Source organism: Pseudorasbora parva, chromosome 7 (genome assembly GCF_024679245.1).
Source record: "Pseudorasbora parva isolate DD20220531a chromosome 7, ASM2467924v1, whole genome shotgun sequence".
NCBI classification, from domain to species: Eukaryota; Metazoa; Chordata; class Actinopteri; order Cypriniformes; family Gobionidae; genus Pseudorasbora; species Pseudorasbora parva.
Window position 1 is genome coordinate 45,273,211 of NC_090178.1, and position 19,218 is coordinate 45,292,428.

At 38.8% G+C, this 19,218-nt stretch overlaps 1 protein-coding gene across 1 annotated transcript; it reads left to right on the forward strand.

Annotated features, from left to right (window-relative positions):
* Positions 1-379: 379 nt before the first annotated feature.
* On the forward strand, positions 380-14,216 carry rrp15 (ribosomal RNA processing 15 homolog). The gene is made up of 5 exons (XM_067449334.1): positions 380-515; positions 911-1,212; positions 8,905-9,002; positions 9,109-9,295; positions 13,458-14,216. The coding sequence occupies exons 1-5, from the start codon at positions 467-469 to the stop codon at positions 13,617-13,619; spliced, it is 798 nt and encodes a 265-aa protein (XP_067305435.1). The 5' UTR covers positions 380-466; the 3' UTR covers positions 13,620-14,216.
* The last annotated feature ends 5,002 nt before the right edge of the window (positions 14,217-19,218 follow it).

Sequence of the window (19,218 nt, forward strand, 5' to 3'; positions counted from 1 at the left end):
AGTCAAACTAAAAATCAACAAAATAAATAATGAACAAATAAAATATAAATCAACATGAAATTAGTTCATTGACAGTTTTATATATTCATTTATATAATATAGTAACAATATAACCAATTTACCGAATTATCCAGTAGTTCTCTGTATGCATTTATTAATATGATAATTAAAAACTAACAGATTGATGGCAATGTGAGACATTTTCTCAATATGCGACCTGGGGGACAATGTCTTCTTTTTAAAAGTATGAAGGAACATAATGTCAAACTGAGATGTAATGTTATGTCATAATGTAGCCTACTTCATTCTAACAGGTTATAAATGGGTTAATGTTCTTTAATGTTTTGCAACGTTCGCGACAGTGCTACACGAAGAAAAGGTCGAAACTAAATAGATGCGGAACCTTTCCTGAACGAATGTTGTTTCACACGGACTGTTTTGAGAGTACTCACAAATATCAGTAAAGATGGCGACGCTCATGAAGAAGCCACATGTCGTTGTTGAAGATGGAAATGGTGAGAATTTGTACTTTTATAGTCAATTTATAATGTAGCACATATAATATGTCCTTTTTTTCCAGGATACTTATTATTAATCGGCAATCAAACGACTGTTCTTAACTCAAACTGTGTTTAACTGCCTGCCACAGTTGTCGTTTTACAGTAGATATGTAAAATCTATCTACCCATAGAATACACAGTCATATATATTTATACATTTCAAGCATCTAAGCCTTTTTAAGAGATTCTTAAGAAACTGTCATTTGTGTTTAACTGTTGTGTCTGACATTTGGTCACTTGTAAAACGAAGCAGCAACTGTTTGAACTCAAGTTGTAATGACACAACTATGTGTGAAATTGATACTGCATTTAAATTACATTTATTTTATTTCTGTGATCTGGATGTTCAGAGGAAGAGTGTGGGGTTTCTGACGACGGCATCAGTAATGATGAAGAGAGCGGAACGAGAAGTGATCAGGAGGGGTCTGCTGTGGGAAGTGATGGAGAAGACAGCTGTGATCAGGATGGAAAGAGTGAAGATGAACAGAATGGAGAGGCTGAGGAAAATCCCAACGCTGGATGGGCTGAGGCCATGGCCAAAATCCTGGGGAAAAAAACGCCCGAGAGCAAACCCAGCATCCTCCTGAAAAACAAAGAGCTGGACAAGATCAAAGAGAAGGAGAAGCAAGAGCGTCTTGAAAGAAAGAAAAAGGTGAATTTAAGATTAAGTATAAAATGACTTTTTGCAAAGCTGGGCTTCACCAAATATCACATGAATTTAAAGCAGCAGTCTAACTTCTTTGGGTTAAAAATGATCAAAATATATTTTTGAGCAAGTACGACCCAGCCAGTGTTCAAAACGATCTCCTTACCTCAGCTCTATTCACAACAGTAAGCCTGTAATAATGTTTAATAATTGGAGCGGTACTGGTGGATTTCTGCATAAATATGAGCAACTGAAGTCTACAGGTAATGCTAAAATGCTAAATACAGTCACACAATGCTGATGTTTTTAACATTAAAGGTGGGGTAAGTGTTTTTTCAAGAAAATAGTGTTTTAGAAAAAGGACTCCGGCCGAGTGGAATAACAAACTTGTAGCCAATCAGCAGGTAAGGGGCGTGTCTATGGTGAGACGAGAGGCTCAGTGCGCGTCATTATTCAAAACACACGAGTCACACAGGACGGACATTAGCCAAGAAAGAACTAATATATGCTGCTTTAGCTTGAATATGCCTGTGTGTCATGTTCGCTTGTTTGTCCATTTGCGACCGTATTATCGCTCACTTCAGCGATGATTAAGACCCGTTCATGTCCACACCGTATGGAGCATCTAAAACGTCTCAGTGTTTCAAGTGTCAGCTCACAAAATGTGTCCGACAGGTAAGATACTATACTCCTGAGTCCTAATATATGTTTGTTTCCTCTATTCATCTATATAACCCATCCGGTCATAATTGTAATATGTCGTTAGTAGGGCGGTCAAAATTGCTCAAAAATGACGTTCGAATATTCCCTTTAAAACAAACACGAATATTCGAACATCTGGGCTCACATTACGTCAATAACAGGACAAATTAATACAAAGAGACCTAACTAATTAAGTTTATACATATTTGACAACGTGTTAATTACATAAAAACAAGTAGATTGTTATTATAAATTATTTAATTATTATATAAATTATATAATTATTATATATAATTATAATATATAAATTTAGTAATGCCTAAGACGGCAGAGCGCAGACCCCCCTCTCTCTCTCTCTCTCTCTCTCTCTCTCTCTCTCTCTCTCTCTCTCTCTCTCTCTCTCTCTCTCTCTCTCTCTCTCTCTCTCTCTAACGGTTTAAATGAACAAACTTTGATTGCTGATCAAGAGTTTTGTGCAAGCGATTTAAGGTCGCGAGTAGGGCTGCACGTTTTCAAGTTCCGAGGCCCTTAGCGGTTAATACTCGGTTAACCATAGTGTGCGTCAGAGTTATTATTTTTAGTTTATTAAGTTGACGACCGCCATCTCCGTAGTATGTCTCTCGATATTGCGCATCCTGTCTTACTCGTGCGGTTCACTTTTCATAACCAACATAAATTAAAAAATAACATTATAATATTTTAACAAATATTAAACTAAATGGCTACAACACCTATAGTAGGCTAGACCTAGACTCTATTTGTACAAATTGCTGCACATTCATTTTATTCTGAATTTTGCACACATAAGTTGAAAGGCATTTGTTTGTGCATGCATGTAAAACATCTGCGACATTTATCAAGTTCACTGATAATTATGCGTGCATTTATAAATTATTATCTTAATGAATAATGGAACAAGGACGAAGCATAAACTGCTTTTGTTTGTTTAGAATAGACATGTGCCGATTTTCGATAATGCGATTTATCACGATAATGAATATGCACGATATTGTTATCGTGGGCACTTTAAAATATCGTAAATAATAATTTATTAACAATTTATCCTTTTTTTATAATGCACTCAAGAATACTTTGCCCATTAACCGTATAAATGCTCAACACTGCTGTATTCTGCGTCAAAGGGACACGCGCTCAGATATAAACAAGCCCAACGTGCGTTTGCACATGACTGAACCGGTGAAGGAGACGCGCTGCTGAAGTGCCGCTCAGTGACAGCAGAGGGCGCTGATGAACTGCAGAATGGACCGGTTACCCCGGAAACCAGCAAACAAACAAAAAAACGCGTGTAGTTTTTAAAACAGCCATTCGTTTTTGTAATCTCAATGTTGTTCATCACAGCACCAAATACTTAATACTTAAAGACTTAATAGGCTATTTATTTTCAAACTTAAACATTTTTAAGTTTTAATCTGGACTACAACATGCCCTAATAATTAGAACTGTTCTGGTTATTTGTTATTGTACAGTAAAACTTTGAGACATACGACTTCATTAGTTAACATGTTAATTCATTATTACCAAACTGACAATGAAAAATACTTATAAAGAATTAATCATTCTATGTTAATTTCTTAGTTACTTTTTAATAACATTAAAATCAAAATCAAAATAACTTTTTTAATGGACCTAAGATAAAACTAACAATGATCAGTATTTCTTAACTAACATTAACAAAAACATTATACTTTCTGTACCAAATGTAGCTGTTGCTCAATCTTAGTTAACGCATTAAATAACCTTATTGTAATTTGTAAGCCTACCTGTTGTTCTTTATAGCCTAATTCTTTTGCAATTTAATCTGTTTGAAAATTTTACTTTTACAGTTCTGAAAAATATCAAGAGACCACTTAACATTGATTTCTCAATGAGGGGTCTCTTAATTTTTTTTCCAGAGCTGTATATATTTTTGGTGCATTATTGTATTTAAACATTCAGTTGTTTTTGTTCTTACAAAATAGTTCTTAAAGCTGTTATGCTATGGCAACACTTTTTTTTGCAACTTATTTCAATACCGTGATATCGTATATCGTGATAAAACTTCATCAATTAATCGCAACATGAAAAATTGATATCGGCACATGCCTAGTTTAGAATGGAATGGATCCGAATGAAGAAACGAACCATAGCCTAGTAGAAAATGTTTTTTCCGTCTATTTAAAAGTTAGACTAATAAACATGTTGCATTCGGTGGCCTGATTATCATTTTTTAAGTTACATAGCCTGCCTCCAGTTTTCTTCAACTTGACTTATTAAGAGTTAGTTTAGTTGACCGGCATAGCCTATCATCAAAATGTGTGGAAAACGAAATCTCTTCCATTCGAAATTGACTTCCATCCATTTTTTTCGAACTGAAACTCTGGTGTGCACGCCGACACCCCGGGATACAGACACACACAAAAAAGGGGTAGTTTATTTTTAACACCTTTAATAACTGGTTGGACCACATTTGAAATGCATTTATAGAAATAAAACGCATGCAGTGGTAAGGACAGAGCAGTAAAAGTAGGTCACTGACTTTTGCGTCCGCGGCCTGTGAACAAGGCCCTAGAATTTAATGCAGTCATATTATAGCACACTTTTTTTTTTAAACTTTGTGCAAAGAAACAGTCAAATAAATGCGTACAACAACAACATTTATCTACACCCATTTTTGTCAGTAACAAGGTAAGTTTTGTGCCTATAGCTTACACTGCAACAAAGGGCAAATAAATACAAAATTGACTGAAATAATTAAAACACAAGAGCATAGACCCACATGTTTCTTTTTTTTAAATAAAAATCCCCAAAAAATAAAATGACCAAATATGTTTGTCTGCATTTTCAGGGAATAAATTACCCAATTTAGGCACCAAATGAAACCAGGCAGCTCTACAGAAATCATTGTATTCAAATTGCTTAGTTTTTATTAAGAAATATTAACATGACCAACGTCAACGTGATCGGGAGTGAGACTGCTGCGCAGTTTATTTACTGTAAGTCCAGCTGCTGAAAACACCCTCTCTGAAGGTACAGATGTGCCAGGTATGCACAAATTCTTTTTAGCAAGGTTGGCCAATCTGGGAAATGGACTGGCGTTTAGCTTCCACCAGTCCACGGGGCTCATTTCTAGGCCAATGGGACTGTCGCTAAGAAAGTTTTTGACTTCTGTTTTACAACTGGTGAGGGCTGATGAAAAGTAGTTTTCGCCAAGTATGAGTGCCATCGCCGTGGCTGTGCTGTCTTTGGCACTTTGTGCTGGGGCCGCCTCCTCTTGCCCGTGTTCTACACTTTGCATAATCGCTGGGGATGACAACATCTCTGGCTCATCAACCTGCGCACACATATTTAGAATTTACTACATGCAAACTTTAACTTAGTGAAATTATTAATAATCGTCTGGTACCTACCTTCATTCTTTCAGACAGAGAGTTTTGGACTTAAGTTTTAAACTCCACCAGAACACTGTTCGCGTCGCCTTCGCTTTGTAGGTGTGCATTTATTAGTCCAAAGGTGATGGGATAGGTGTTTGAAATGGACACTTCCCTTTCTGCAGACATAACTGTAGTTGCACACACGAGCGCTTTTAGAGTTGGCACAACATCTTCAATAAGCTGCCAGTGTGTGTCCTTTAACTCCAATCCGTGCATCTTGAACTTTCGTTACAGTGCGATCTGACAGAACCACAGTAACTGCCCACCGCTGTGCTAATAGGCGCTCAAACATGTCACAGACGCTGTTCCACCTGGTTTTACAGGACTGTATTAGTTTGTGGTGTGGCAGTTTCATTGGTGGTTGTTTTCTTTCAAGCGCTTTCATTGCCACTGAGCTGTGCTTGAAATGGCTCACAAGCTTTACAGCAGCGGAGATGACGCGGTTCAAAAAAAGAGAAAATCCATAATTTATAGCTAGCTGAAGCCTATGCGCAAAGCATGACAGAATGCCAATCAACGCCTCTGTTAGCAGCCACAATGTTTTTTGCGTTGTAGTGCACACAGGCAATCACTCGTCCCGTAAGAGCCCTCTTTTCCACGGACTCCTTTAACTTCTCTGCTAGGTTATCAGCTGTATTGCGAACGGCAGGGCTTCAGTTAAAAGGACGAATGATTTTAAAACCCAATCTTTGTCAATGTAATGGCTCGTAATAGTTATGTAACCTTCCATGTTTAGAGCAGTCCAGCAATCCGTAGTGATGGCAACTACATCAGGTGACTGTAGAAGAGCCCGTACGGCCCATACAAGGACCTTCCACTCTTATAATCGTCAAGCCGACCCATACTTGGAAAAAAAACTCCGAAACTTGTGAGAAACCAGAAGGAGTATTTTTAACACAGAAATACTCCATCAAACGTCCAACATTAGTTTTTGAAACTTTGTCTATTTTTAGGATGGGAATCCAAGTCTTTAACAGTGTAAAAAGCTCAGTATGCATGAAACATTTCACCCCCCCCTTTAACCGAACAAAATGTTTCACTTGGTTACGCAATTTTTACCGGTTAATCCAGGGGTGGGCAACAGTTTTAGTCTGAGGGCCACAGTTACTTTGGCAAAGTAAACGGAGGGCCACACAGGACAATTGCAGTTAAACATAGCTACATGATTAAATCGTACAAAATTATTAAATGCAGATGTGTATAAGGCTACAGTTACTTTGACTTTTGCCAGCCTAATTCAAGGCCTGATAAATATTTTTTGCTAGGTCTGTCTGACATAGACTACTTTAAGGTTACAATAACTGGATTTACTACACTACCCCCTGCATATTTTTCAACTCTCATTCAAACCAGCTGTTGCTATTCAAGATCGAAAACTATTAACAAAACTGCAAATGTATGTATGCAGATCACATTAACATACAGACATACAGGCAATCTGGCTTGGAATTATCTAATTTAATTGGGGATACCTTCATCACTAAATGAAAAAAACATATTCAGCTTATTTCACTTGTTATTATTCCTTTATTGTAATTTCTTTTTTTTTTAACAAATGTTGTTTAAAACTTTTATGAAATGGAACACAATTTAACTGCAGGTCAACTTCATCACACGTATGCTTGCTTAAGGTTTAAAGAACAACATGGAATGGTTCTATGCGTCTCACAAAATTTAAATTTGATTTAGCTGGATCATCATCCCCACGTGAAATTGTTAAGGAGGCTTAACTTTATACCATCAATGATCAATACACACTGATAACTATCTTAATAAAAAGATAAGCCAGTGTCCTTTATTATGCATATATTGACCCTTTCACGCTTAATTTTATTATTTAACTGACTCCCGAGTGAGTTTTTTCAAGGCAATTCCTAGTTTAGATTGTTCCCCCTTAATGTTTCCATGGCAATGTGTCATATTTGTCACGTGACACCGCACCGACAATAACACTGTATTACAGATGCATCGCTTTTATTCCCAGAGAATTCGGGTAATCAGTTTCTCCTGAAATACATGCAAGAAAGTGGCCAATAAACTGTGACAAGAATAGAGTAAAATTCCACTATGTTTGTTTGATATAATATTACTTTCGGAAAAAATATATTTGAATAGATTCTTATTGCTGCTTCCACAGCCATCAGTGTGTATTTTACTCCAAATGTATTGTTTTACTCGTGCTTATGTGTATTGAAATGTCTGAAACCTAAAATAAACATTATGAGTGTGAAAAAAAACTGCATAGTTGTGATATATGACAGCGCTGAGGCTGAGCTTGTCCGTCTCTGGCTCAGTGCCAACCAACGAGCAAAAGCACAGTTTGAATCCGGCATGCGACATCACTGAACATTCTAAATACCATGCGGGACCGTACTCTCAGGGGCACAGAAGTAAAAATCCCATATATGCGACCATAGCGATCAACATCTTAAACATTTCATTTGTAATCCTGAGTACAAAAATTCAACTTCCATCCAAATTGCCAGCACAGAGCACATCGCGGGGGCCGGATTGAAGCACTATGCGGGCCGGATCCGGCCCCCGGGCCGTATATTGCCCATGTATGGGTTAATCGGTAAACCATGGACACCCCTAGTCACGCGACTCATGTCCCAAATATAGCAGGCTTCATTCAGTGATTGAAACAAATATCATTAATATTAATTGATGTTTTACAGCATATTGAGCGCTCCGAGCGAGCTGTGTTGTGCTAAACATGGAGCTTTTCCTTGACATGGTAAATAAACACACCAGTGAAAGCAGTGCATTTATCCTTTATTCAGGCAATATCTCTTCAGTCAGTACAGTAGCCTACACTTTAGTAATGTTTCTGTTTAACGTTAAATAAAATGAGGCATGTAATGCTAACTGTATCTTACATATAACTTTATCTCACGGCTCAACAATTTTACCTCCTCCTGACCAAAATCCGACGTACTTCCAGACATGGCTGGATCCAAATCCAGCATTGACCGGAGATTTGATCACAAACGATCCCGCAGTGAACTGAAGTGAACATGTCTTCCCCCCGTGAGCTGGAACTTCATTAAAAATAAAGTTCAACCACTCATTCCTAATATTAGGATCAGAAGGAAGCTTATGCAGCGACTGTGTTCTTCCACAATCAGGAATAGCGCAATATCTTAATCTTCCTCAGCAAGTCTTTCAGGAGAATTTAATATTAAGCTTTCAATGGCTGGCATGAATATTGCAAAGCATTTTTATCTGCTATTTTTCCTTAAAGAAATCTTGAATTACTGAGTAATTTCGCCAAATAACAGTCAAGTGAATTAAGAAGTGCAACTAATTGTACAGAACTGTTACTCACTAAGGTACAAAAAGCTTTCTACTGTCACTTCTAAGAATCAGCACATAAATGAAAATAATTTTAATTTGTTTTGGGGAAAATGTATAAATAATAATAATAATGGCAACATGGTTTAATGCACAGAATGAACTTCTAAACATTTGAAGTAAGATCAAAGCAAGATTTTCTTCATTGCAATGCATTGCACATCACATCTGAGCATTTTTCTCCTCTTACGTATACCTGTATAATGGACAGCTGGATAAGAAACGAGCATGGGAGAATATGTGCAGAGAGAAGCCTGATGTGGTTCGAGACCGAGAGCATGAGAGGAACCTACAAAGAACTGCCACCAGGTGAAACATCATTCAGACCGCTTTACCAACACTGGTGATTAGCCACGCAATATATGACCTCTTGTGCTATTTCCAGTTTAATGTAGTCTTTGTGTGATGCCATTAGAGGTGTAGTGCAGTTGTTCAATGCGCTGAAGAAACATCAGAAGAACGTGGATGAAAAGTTGAAGGAAGTTGGGGGATCCGAGAGAAAGAAATCCAAAATTCTGTCCTCCGTGTCCAAGAAGGACTTCATTGATGTCCTTAGAGGAGCAGATGCAGCTCACACATCCACCATCAAGAAAGAAAAAGTGGTGAGATTATTTTCTCTTTCCTCTTCCTTTTTACATGGCACGCTTTCCTCACTTCAGGTCAGCGTGAAGTCAAAATGTGCTCCGTCTACCAGTGTTATTATTGCAAACTAAAACAATTAATTTCATTAAATAAATATATAAGATGAGAACTTAAATGAAAAATGATTCCTTGATATTTAACTGAAATAGGATGAAGTTAAAGCACTAAATTCTAAAACAGAAATACAAATAAAGTAAGCTAAATTTAAATATGAAAAAAAACACCACTCAAATTAAAATACTCATTTTTACAATATCAAGAGCATTACCTGACAATAATGACTGTGTAAAGAGTTAATTCATTTTTATAATTTGAGTAATATTAAACAGTCTGTGGAAATAAACATTTATGCTATTTCAGATTTCAGGCTTTTGTTAATGATAACATTATATTGATAACAGTCTATATAGTATTCTTATTGATTTAAGTAATTGTTTAATTTAAGTATTTTACAAATGACAACACAGGTAATCATTAAAAATTGTACTTATAAATGCTCCTGGAAATCAATTGCAAGTAGCCTCTTAAAGGACAACTCCGGTGAGAAATGACCCTAGGGGTAATTAACAGATGGTTACCGAGTAGATCGTTCTCTGGGATGCGTTTTCATGAAAATCGAATGTAAAGAGTTTTATCTCTAAAAACAGATTAGCTTATAACAATAGTCTATGGGGCACAGGGTAGACACAGGGTAGTGAAAGTAAATCGCTAGTTAATACCACTAACAAGGCTAAAAATAGCCTCACACTAACAGGGCAGCATAATGAGGGTCCCAACATGCAAACCGAAGCATTGAGAACTTTCTAAGTGTACAAACAGTTTAATAAGAAGATACTTTATAGACATAGTGCATTTCGCGTTCACGGACAGACGCCATCTTGGAAAAGAGTCTCAACGAATCGATCCACGAGCGCTGTCGATAGGAAGCTGGTCGATAGGAATTAAGTTTGTGTAATGTAATAACATGGACATTTTTATTTTTATTTATTTATTTTCTCTGTTGCGTTCAGTGTTTTCTTCCGGAAACAACGGACCATATGAGATTCCAAGTCACAGTTCATCACTTAGCAGAGCTCTCGTTGAGTCGAGACTGTTTTCCAAGATGGCGCCTGTCCGTGAACGGACTTTATAAAGTGTCTTCTTATTAAACTGTTTGTACTCTTACTAAGTTCTCAATGCTTCGGTTTGCATGTAGGGACCCTCATTATGCTACTGTGTTAGTGTGAGGCTATTTTTAGCCTTGTTAGTGGTATTAACTAGCGATTTACTTTCACTACCCTGTGCCCCATAGACTAGTGTTATAAGCTAATCTGTTTTTAGAGATAAAACTCTTTACATTCTATATTCATGAAAACGCATCCTAGAGAACGATCTACCTTGCAACCATCTTTTAATTACACCTAGGTTCATTTCTCACCGGAGTTGTCCTTTAATGGAAAATGTAATTTCTGACTCTTGCATGGTTGAAGGTCTGGCATTTTTGTAACGTTATAGACCTAGGTGTAAATTACAGAAATTGTAAATAAAAATTCAGCTAGGGACGATGATTTGCAATGATTGATGGGTTTCCAATGAGATGAATGGTAAATAGGAGGCAAAGCTGTTTTAAAATCTCATTCAATTTTGTATTCCAAAAGTTTGTCTCTGGCTTTCCTGACACCTTGTAAAGTTACTGTCAGGGTTACTGAACGCTTATTTAACATCGTTGCCTCCCATTGATGCATGTTAAAGGGAAAGTTCACCCAAAAATGTGATGTTTATCTGCTTACCCCCAGTGCATCCAACATGTAGGTGTGTTTGTTTCTTCAGGTGAACACAAATTAAGGTTTTTAACTCAACCGTTGCTGTGTGTCGGTCGTATAATCATGTGAATGGGTAACAATTCTATGAGAGCAAAAAAAAACAAAAAACATGCTTAGACAACATGCACACAGAGCCCTGCTGCTTATGACGACAGACTGATATCTTGTGTCAGACAGATTTTTTTTCTAACCATCTTTTGTATTAAACCACATAGCTTGCTGTTAATTAATTAGTTAAAGATATGCTGTGATTTGACATTTAAACATGGATTTTCTTATTTTACATGTATACACAGATGTTTCATGGAAGCTTAGGTCATGAATATTTGTCTAGAAGTCATGGAAAAGTCATGGAAATTTATTGGTAAAAATGTGTATGAACCCTGAACATCCGAGGGCTCAATCCGAGGGGTAGGATAAACGGTTGTCTTTCAAACTCCCTCTGCACGCGATAGGATAGCGCTACAACCAACCAGAGCAACGAAGGTGAAGCAGAGCTTGTTGACAGATTAAACATTCACCGTATCCGGTCGGCAAAACTCCGAACACATCTTCTGTGAAGGACTTCAGTGCCGTTCTTTGTTCTTTTCACAGAGAAAAGCTTAACTCCAAGTCTTCCAGAGTCGCGGTTTAAAGCTGAACTAGAAGCACGCAAACGCAACTCGGCCGTCGTCATTATGGCCCCGCACTAGGGCTGTAACGATACACCAAACCCACGATTCGGTTCGTATTTCGATTTTTGACCCACGGTACGATACAAACCTCGATATGGGGGGAAACAAAACAGTTCAAAAGATATTTTGAGGAAAAAAAAAATAATTTATTAAATAACATTTGAAGAACCTGTATAAACTGAACACCAAATAACAATATTAACTATGCAAATTATTAACAAAATACCTAAGTAAATCAAACTATATAACCAAAGCTATAACACTTCTGTTTTCTTTGTAATAAAATACTGTTGAAAAACAAACAGAACTAAAGTCCATAGTGAAGATTATTCGAGCATTTTGAAAATTCTTCTTCAATCAATCTTACATTTACAAAGAAAAATGGTTAATGTTTTTTCGCACTGAGGTAACTGAGGCTTACTCTCTGTGGCTCTCTAGCGCGTGTTTGGACTGGGTTTGCTATTTGCCAATTGGCCGTGATATAGTGTGCGGTTATGGTCATATAGCTGTCTGTGGCACGGGACGTCCATCCATCGGTGGTGATTGTGATGGATTCAGCAGTACTCAACCCTTCCTCCACCTTAGCCTTCGTTTTCTCCAGAAGTTTTGGCAGCGCATTTTGAGAGAAATGCGCCCGGCTCAGTAATGCATAACGGGGCTCGAGCACACTAAGTAAATAGGCTACGTGAATCCCTCGTTTTCAACAACCGAAAAAGGGCGCATATCCAGTGACATGATTCCAATTGCATCCGTAATTTTTTGTGCTCGATCTGAATTGGCTGGAAACTTTGCTTGGAATAAACTAGGCAGTGTAGGCTGCTGCTGTTGGGTTGTGGGGACACACTGCAAGCGTGTCGTGAGCGTCTCGGCTGCGTGGCGTGTCCGTTTTTATTTCGGCTCTCATGTTAACCGGTTAGAGTTTGCATAATGCCTGCGTGACACGCACGGAAAACGCATGCATGCTTCAAATAGAAGAGAACGCCTATTTTTAACTCGACACGCGAGCGTGTTGGAAGCGTTTCCAGGCAAAATAGAATAGGAAAAGATGTTTATATGTCATTTTGACACGAATGCATATTAATAAAATCTGGTTGGGGAAGCTTCTCGAAACACTTACGGCAAATTGTGTGGGTCTTGTCAACTACACGGTTGCCATCCTTGTTCTCCACCGGCGAAATGTTGCCATACTGCTGACTTAAAAGTTGGACCTGGACAGGAAGGATAATTCTGGGAGTTGGAAGGGGTGTGTCGCGATTCTGCCTTCACACATCGCGATACAGGTTCGTGGACCTGCATATTGCGATTTCGATTTCATATCGCATATCGTTACAGCCCTACCCCGCACACCAACTCTATACACGATGTGATTGGGCCGGCAAGAGTTAGGCGAATACAGCTCAGAAGGGTATTGAGAGTTGCTAGACGACACTCAAGGGCAGATTAGATTTGCTGCCGCTAGGGTGCGTCTAGATTTCTAGGCTAGGTTTCGACTCCAATCAGGGGCACAACTTGATCAGGACTTCCCTAGTTCTATTTCTAATTTCACTCATTGTGTCCACTTGGTGGCATCGTTTACATCACAAGTCTAACATAGCATTGTGTGATTTTTATCTGACGGATTCTTCCAACTTGTTCTCTTGATGAAGGTGAAAGTGGAGAATCCATCCTGGAGCGTGTTGAAAGATGATTTCATGATGGGCGCCTCTATGAAGGACTGGGATAAAGAGAGTGATGAAGAGGATGGAGGAGAAGACGGAGAAGAGGACAGCCACGAGCCTTCTGAAGACTACAGCAGTGACTCGGACTGATCCATGCGCATCGAGTAGTGCATGCGTACAGGTGTATTTCCAGCCCTGCGCACGAAGAGGGAGGACTCGACGTTACCCAGAGTTCTCAGAGGGTGGATGAATGATCCTGGAGTAGGGAGAGACACTCGTCTGTGATGTTGCCCTGATCTCCGAGTGAAGCTGGGTCTTTATTGAGTGCATTGATGAGTGCTGCAGGTTTAGCCAAACCTCAGAGCTCCATTTCTGTATATAGTCATTTATATCCGTGTTTTTGCTATTAAATCAGTCCTGTGTCATGATTTCTGTTTTTTTTATATTGATACAGTACATCATGTTGCAGATAAAGTGAGCGGTATGGAGAATCATGGCTGTTCATTTCAAAAAATCATTTGACCAATCCAAATGCAGTAAATTAACGATAAGAGAACAAATTTAATGTCACTCTTTATTAAGTGTTTATTATGTCATGTTATTTTTGCCTTGTTTTGGTCAAATGTGTAAGATACTGTGCCTTATGTGCTCATTGTCATTCTTTCCACAGGCAAGTGTTCACTTGCATAAAACGTTGTTCAGCACAGCCATGTTTATCCCTGCCAGTAAACTTGGGATTTTCTTTAACCTTGTGTGGTTTTGTTCATGATTTGATGCCATGCAACTTGGCCTAGCCTCTATCATTTGATGAATTTGTGCACAAGCACTGTGTGGTGTGATTTGATGCTGAGACCTTTGACATTAACAACAGAATCAGTTTTTTTCCCTTATTTGTGCACTCTAATTCCTCGCGTCTAATTTTGATCAGTTTCTACATCATGGAATGGAGGAACAAGGAATCGAGGAAGCATTAATTGTAGTATTAAAAAGCACACTATTGTTTTAAATTTATTGACCAGCAAATTGATGTCTAATCCTGGGGCCTATTGCACTATTGATAAGGGATTAAGCCGGGATATCTTTGTGATCCTGGCTCAATTTATCCACTAATATAGAGTTATTCTTTTGTTATCTTTATCGTTCTTGTTGTGAGTGTGCCTTCAGGGTACGTTTACACGACAGTGGTGTACTAAATTTTACATACAGATGTCAAGATCACCAAGATATCCAGCTTAATCCTTTATCCTAGTTTTGTGCAATATAGGGCATAGGCTTTGTAGGCCAACTTTAACCACCACACCTGACTGTGTGTGAGGCTGTGTCCCAAATCGCCCTCTATACCTCACTATACACAGCACTATTTGAGGGTACAGCCATTTGTAGTGAAGTCTGAAACCAAAGTGGACGTATCGAGTGCATCCTTTCAATCCCATAATGCACCGTGATAACGAGTGTTCAACTGATGTACAATCAACCACTCAACGGCCAGAGAATACCCCTAATGCACTGTTAGGGTTGTGCCAAATTAATTCCCACATCTGTCCAGAAGGTGGTGCCCTAAGCTGAATCATGCCTCCATACATTTTCCAAACCGCTGATCCAATGTGGCCTCAGTGTATTATCATTTAAGCATAAGAGTTCCTGTTTTATTAAATAATTTAATTTAAAACGTAATTAGAGACACTGCTAAAGCGGCAGCCCTGCCAGTGCACACAGTTCGAAATGTTAAAACTCGTTTTTATTCACTCCTTCAAGTGGACTATATTAGTGGAGTAATGTAGGGAATAATGAATGAGGGTATAGGGGTCAATTTCGAACACAGCCTAAGTTTCTAGTTAAGTTTCTGAACACCTTGATTACTTTGGTTCAGATGTGTTTAATACGGATTAGAACAAACCTCTGCAGAACAGTCACTCCAGGAGCAAGACTGGGAACCCCTTTCTTAAAACAAGCCTGCAGTAGACCAGTGTATTCCTAATCAAACATACATGAATCAACGCATCAGCTCATCTAAAAATAGGTGTTTCAGAAAAGGGAGTCATCCAACATGTGAACAGTTTAAGGGGGGAACTACAGGAGCAAGGCTGGCTCCCAAGTAGGATACTTAGGGGTTTTTTTCCCAGTTATTCTCTCGGAGGTCTGCTGTCCGGCAGAGTTTTGCTCTAACTCTGATCATACGCACCTAAATAAGCCAATAAAGGTCTTCAGGATTGCTTGAAAGTTACAGGCAGGTTTGATTAGGGTTGGAACTAAACTGAAGACAGTGGACCTCCAGGAGCACAAGAATCCTGATTTAGCTGCTTTTAATCAGATTGTTACATGGACCCCTGGTTTCTCAGACAGGGTTTAGATTAAGACAGGATTAGGCCTTAGTTTTAGTCTGAATGCTAGACGAATTATAGCCCCGCCCACAATTTTTTCAAGTCGGGCGGTTCGTTCTGGCCCCGATCCATAGAGGAGTAATTATCTCCGAACAGAAACTGTTCGGACCAATGAAATCATCAGGGCGAGCTTTAGACGATGATGGACAGATGATCAACAGTAACGTAATCATCATGTCATCAAAGGGGCTTGGATTATATTTTTTCGAATCCTAAATGGCTTGTTTGTATCTGCATCACCTTCACAATTTCTCTCAGAAATGGTGATCATGTTGGGTAAGTGCTCTGTGTATCATTCAATTATTTTATTTTTTTTACAACACCGGCAAAGATCGTTTATTCCAGCGCGCGTGCAGACAGGGTTGCCAAGTTTTTACAACAAAATCCGCCAACTACTAGCCCTAAACAATAGCTTCTCGGGGGGTTCTCCGGGGAAAAAATGGTGTTTGGGGGGTAAAATGTGTGTTATTTTGGCATGGTTGCCTGCTAAAATTCGCACTCATGGATCTATATATCACATAATAGTTGCTTCAACTCGCGGACATAGAAAACAACCTGGTAACTTGACTTGGCAACACTGTGCAGTTGAGCTCTGTTGACATTTGACAATGCGTTGCTTCGTTGCTCTGATTGGTTGTAGGTCTATCCAATTGATGTCTTTCCTGGTTCGGTTGAAACACGCCCCATAATCACAGCCCAATGGAGCCGTTTCAGACTCATATTCTGACTAGAATTGAGTATGACCACGTCAGGCTACCTTAGTTCAGTTAGAGCATTTAAGTAGCTTTTATAAACGTGCCTTAGAAACAAAAAGAAAAAAAAACTATTGGTGTACATCTTGAGACAAAACAATGGCACTGTGCACTCGCATTTTAAGACATGCGAGTGCAAGTTAGATTCAGTTAAAAGAGCTCAAACGTGCATTTTAGTTTTGGACTAGGTTTAAGCCACTCTGTGCTCTTTTCTGTTCTGTGACTTTAGGACAGCTTTATTTGCTTCAGTATCTGCTGGTGCCAAACGCGCAAACCTGTGCGTCAGTGGAGAGGCTTTTCCTGGACCTGTGAAACCTGGGGTAGGTGTGAAATATATAGTTCATCACACATTTTCACAAACACAATACTTATTAGATCGCTGTGACCTTAGTCAGGGGGTCTAATTAGTTTAGCTCCAATTTTCCCCATCGCACCAGCCTAGAAGCTTCTAGTGATCCTGAAGATCTCGATTAGCTGGTTCAAGTGTGTGATTAGGTTTGGAGCTGGATAGTGGCTCTCCAGAAGCAAGTTTGGTAACCATTGGCTTCAGTGATGTTTTAGTCAACCACAGGGAGGCGCTGCTGTCAAAGTAGTGCAGCGATCCTCCACTGGTTTGACACTCTGACCTCTACGAGAAGCCGGTTCTGTACATGCAACCTGAACTCCTACTGAATTCATGCTTTTCATCGTGATGTGGGCCATATGGTGCATTTTATTCTCTTGAGCTCATTAGGATTGTTGTAATATAACAGGCCCTTTTAGCAGAAGTGCACCGTCAGCCTCTCTGATTGGAGGGTTGCCAGGGGTTGACCTTTGACCTTCAATGGTGCAGCCCCGCCGGAATGACAGTTGTGCTGATTCTAGACTCTCTTTATCGCTCTCAGTCCAGCTATGTGTACACACCCAGTTGAGATATATTTACCCAGTGTCTGAGAGGGTACGCTATCACCCTCTGAGGGCACAGCACTTCATTTTGGCCAACGTAAAACACCCATTTGTCACGAAAACGCTGTGATCTGCCACTCAGGAATGCCCGCCCGCTCCAGGGCATGTTGACAGAGCGTCCTAGAATGGGTCAAGCTCCTCTGTTGCTCATCTTTGGCCTGTATCACAAAATCTCTTCCTCATTTCTTTAGCTTGCTTGAGTCACAGCAAGAGATTGTGAGAACAATCAAGTTGACCATGCGGAAAAATAAAAGAATGTTGTGCAATTGCTCTGCACTTAATATGATTTGGCTTATTCCTTTACATCCTTGCCCTTTTTCTCCCTCACTCTCATACAGTCTTCCATCTGTCTTTGTTGGTACTGATTTAGTGATAACATCTGGTTTACAGCAGTTGGTGGGGTTCTGAGGGCCTGTCATTCCTGATAGATTACTGGAGTGTGGGCCGGGTACAAAAGGCTTTGGCAAATGATGATTTTTTTAAACATAAGCTCAAGGGATGGAAGAGTAAATCAAGCAGGTGCGTTGAGGGAGCCTGCCCGTTACACGTTCCACACAGAGAATCTGCCTCGGCCCTGTGATCCCCCAACTCCCAGAATGGGTTATCAGCTAGACTTTTATGCACTGATGCAACAGCTGGGTCTGCTTTTTCCTTTCTTATCAGCTGCCCGTGTCATAACAGTAGTAATAACATAAGCTACTATTTGTAGCTTTTTTTGCACTATACCAAATGACGCAAGATAACAGTACAGATTAAATGGATGGTTTTATATTAAGACTTCACTGTCTCATTTCATTGAATTTATAAAGGCTGTAAATATAAACTGCACCACACTGCAGAATAATGAAGTCAATATTTTATGCTCTTTGCCTGGTGATGGATATCCTATTTGAAGACAGTGATATATGATTGATAATGTGTTATCTGTAATCTTAAAATATCAACCGTTACCACGATTCTGTACTGTAAACAACTGATAAGTGTATGTTTGAACTCTTTTTTTCTGTGAGAAGCAGAATCTTGAACACATAAGACTTATAATGTCAAAGTAAACTATCTGAAGGCATAATCGTGACCAAACTACTGTTTTAAAAATTTTAATTAAGACAATAATCAACAATTTAAATAATTATACATTATTTAAATCTGTCTACACTTTATTTTAAGGTGTCATTGTTATGGTGTAATTATATATTTAAGTAATGAGTAATATTAGTTAACAACATGTATACTTACTATAGGGTTAGGTTTTGGTGGTTTGTTGCATGTAATTATGCATAATTTACTGTTATTACTATCGTAAGTACATGGAACATATGTAACAAGGAAACTGCGTTGCCTTAAAATCTTACAACAATTACAACATTTAACTGCAAGCTTTCAAATGACCCAGTTTATTTATGTATAGTATTTCCACTTTATCCTCAGTGTCAACTGAAAGACGTAAACAAAACAGTAAAGCTTTTAATTAGCTCGTTATATGTAACTCTTTAATTAAGTGATAAATATTTACAGAATGTTTTGTTGATGTGCCATCTGGGACTAATGGTTACGCGCGCGTTTTTGCGCAGCTGAGTACTTTGGCTTCTTGAAATCTTTTTCTTGCTATGTTGTGGTTTACTTTGACTTTCTGTTAGGGAGGTTCAAATTAGAGAGGCCAGCCCCCCCACC

Excerpts from the sequence above, each read along its gene's own strand:
- rrp15 (XM_067449334.1), top strand. The coding sequence starts at position 467 with ATGGCGACGCTCATGAAGAAGCCACATGTCGTTGTTGAAGATGGAAAT. Across the intron at positions 516-910 it reads CGTTGTTGAAGATGGAAATG|AGGAAGAGTGTGGGGTTTCT; the intron begins GTGAGAATTTGT and ends CTGGATGTTCAG. Across the intron at positions 9,003-9,108 it reads CTACAAAGAACTGCCACCAG|AGGTGTAGTGCAGTTGTTCA; the intron begins GTGAAACATCAT and ends TGATGCCATTAG.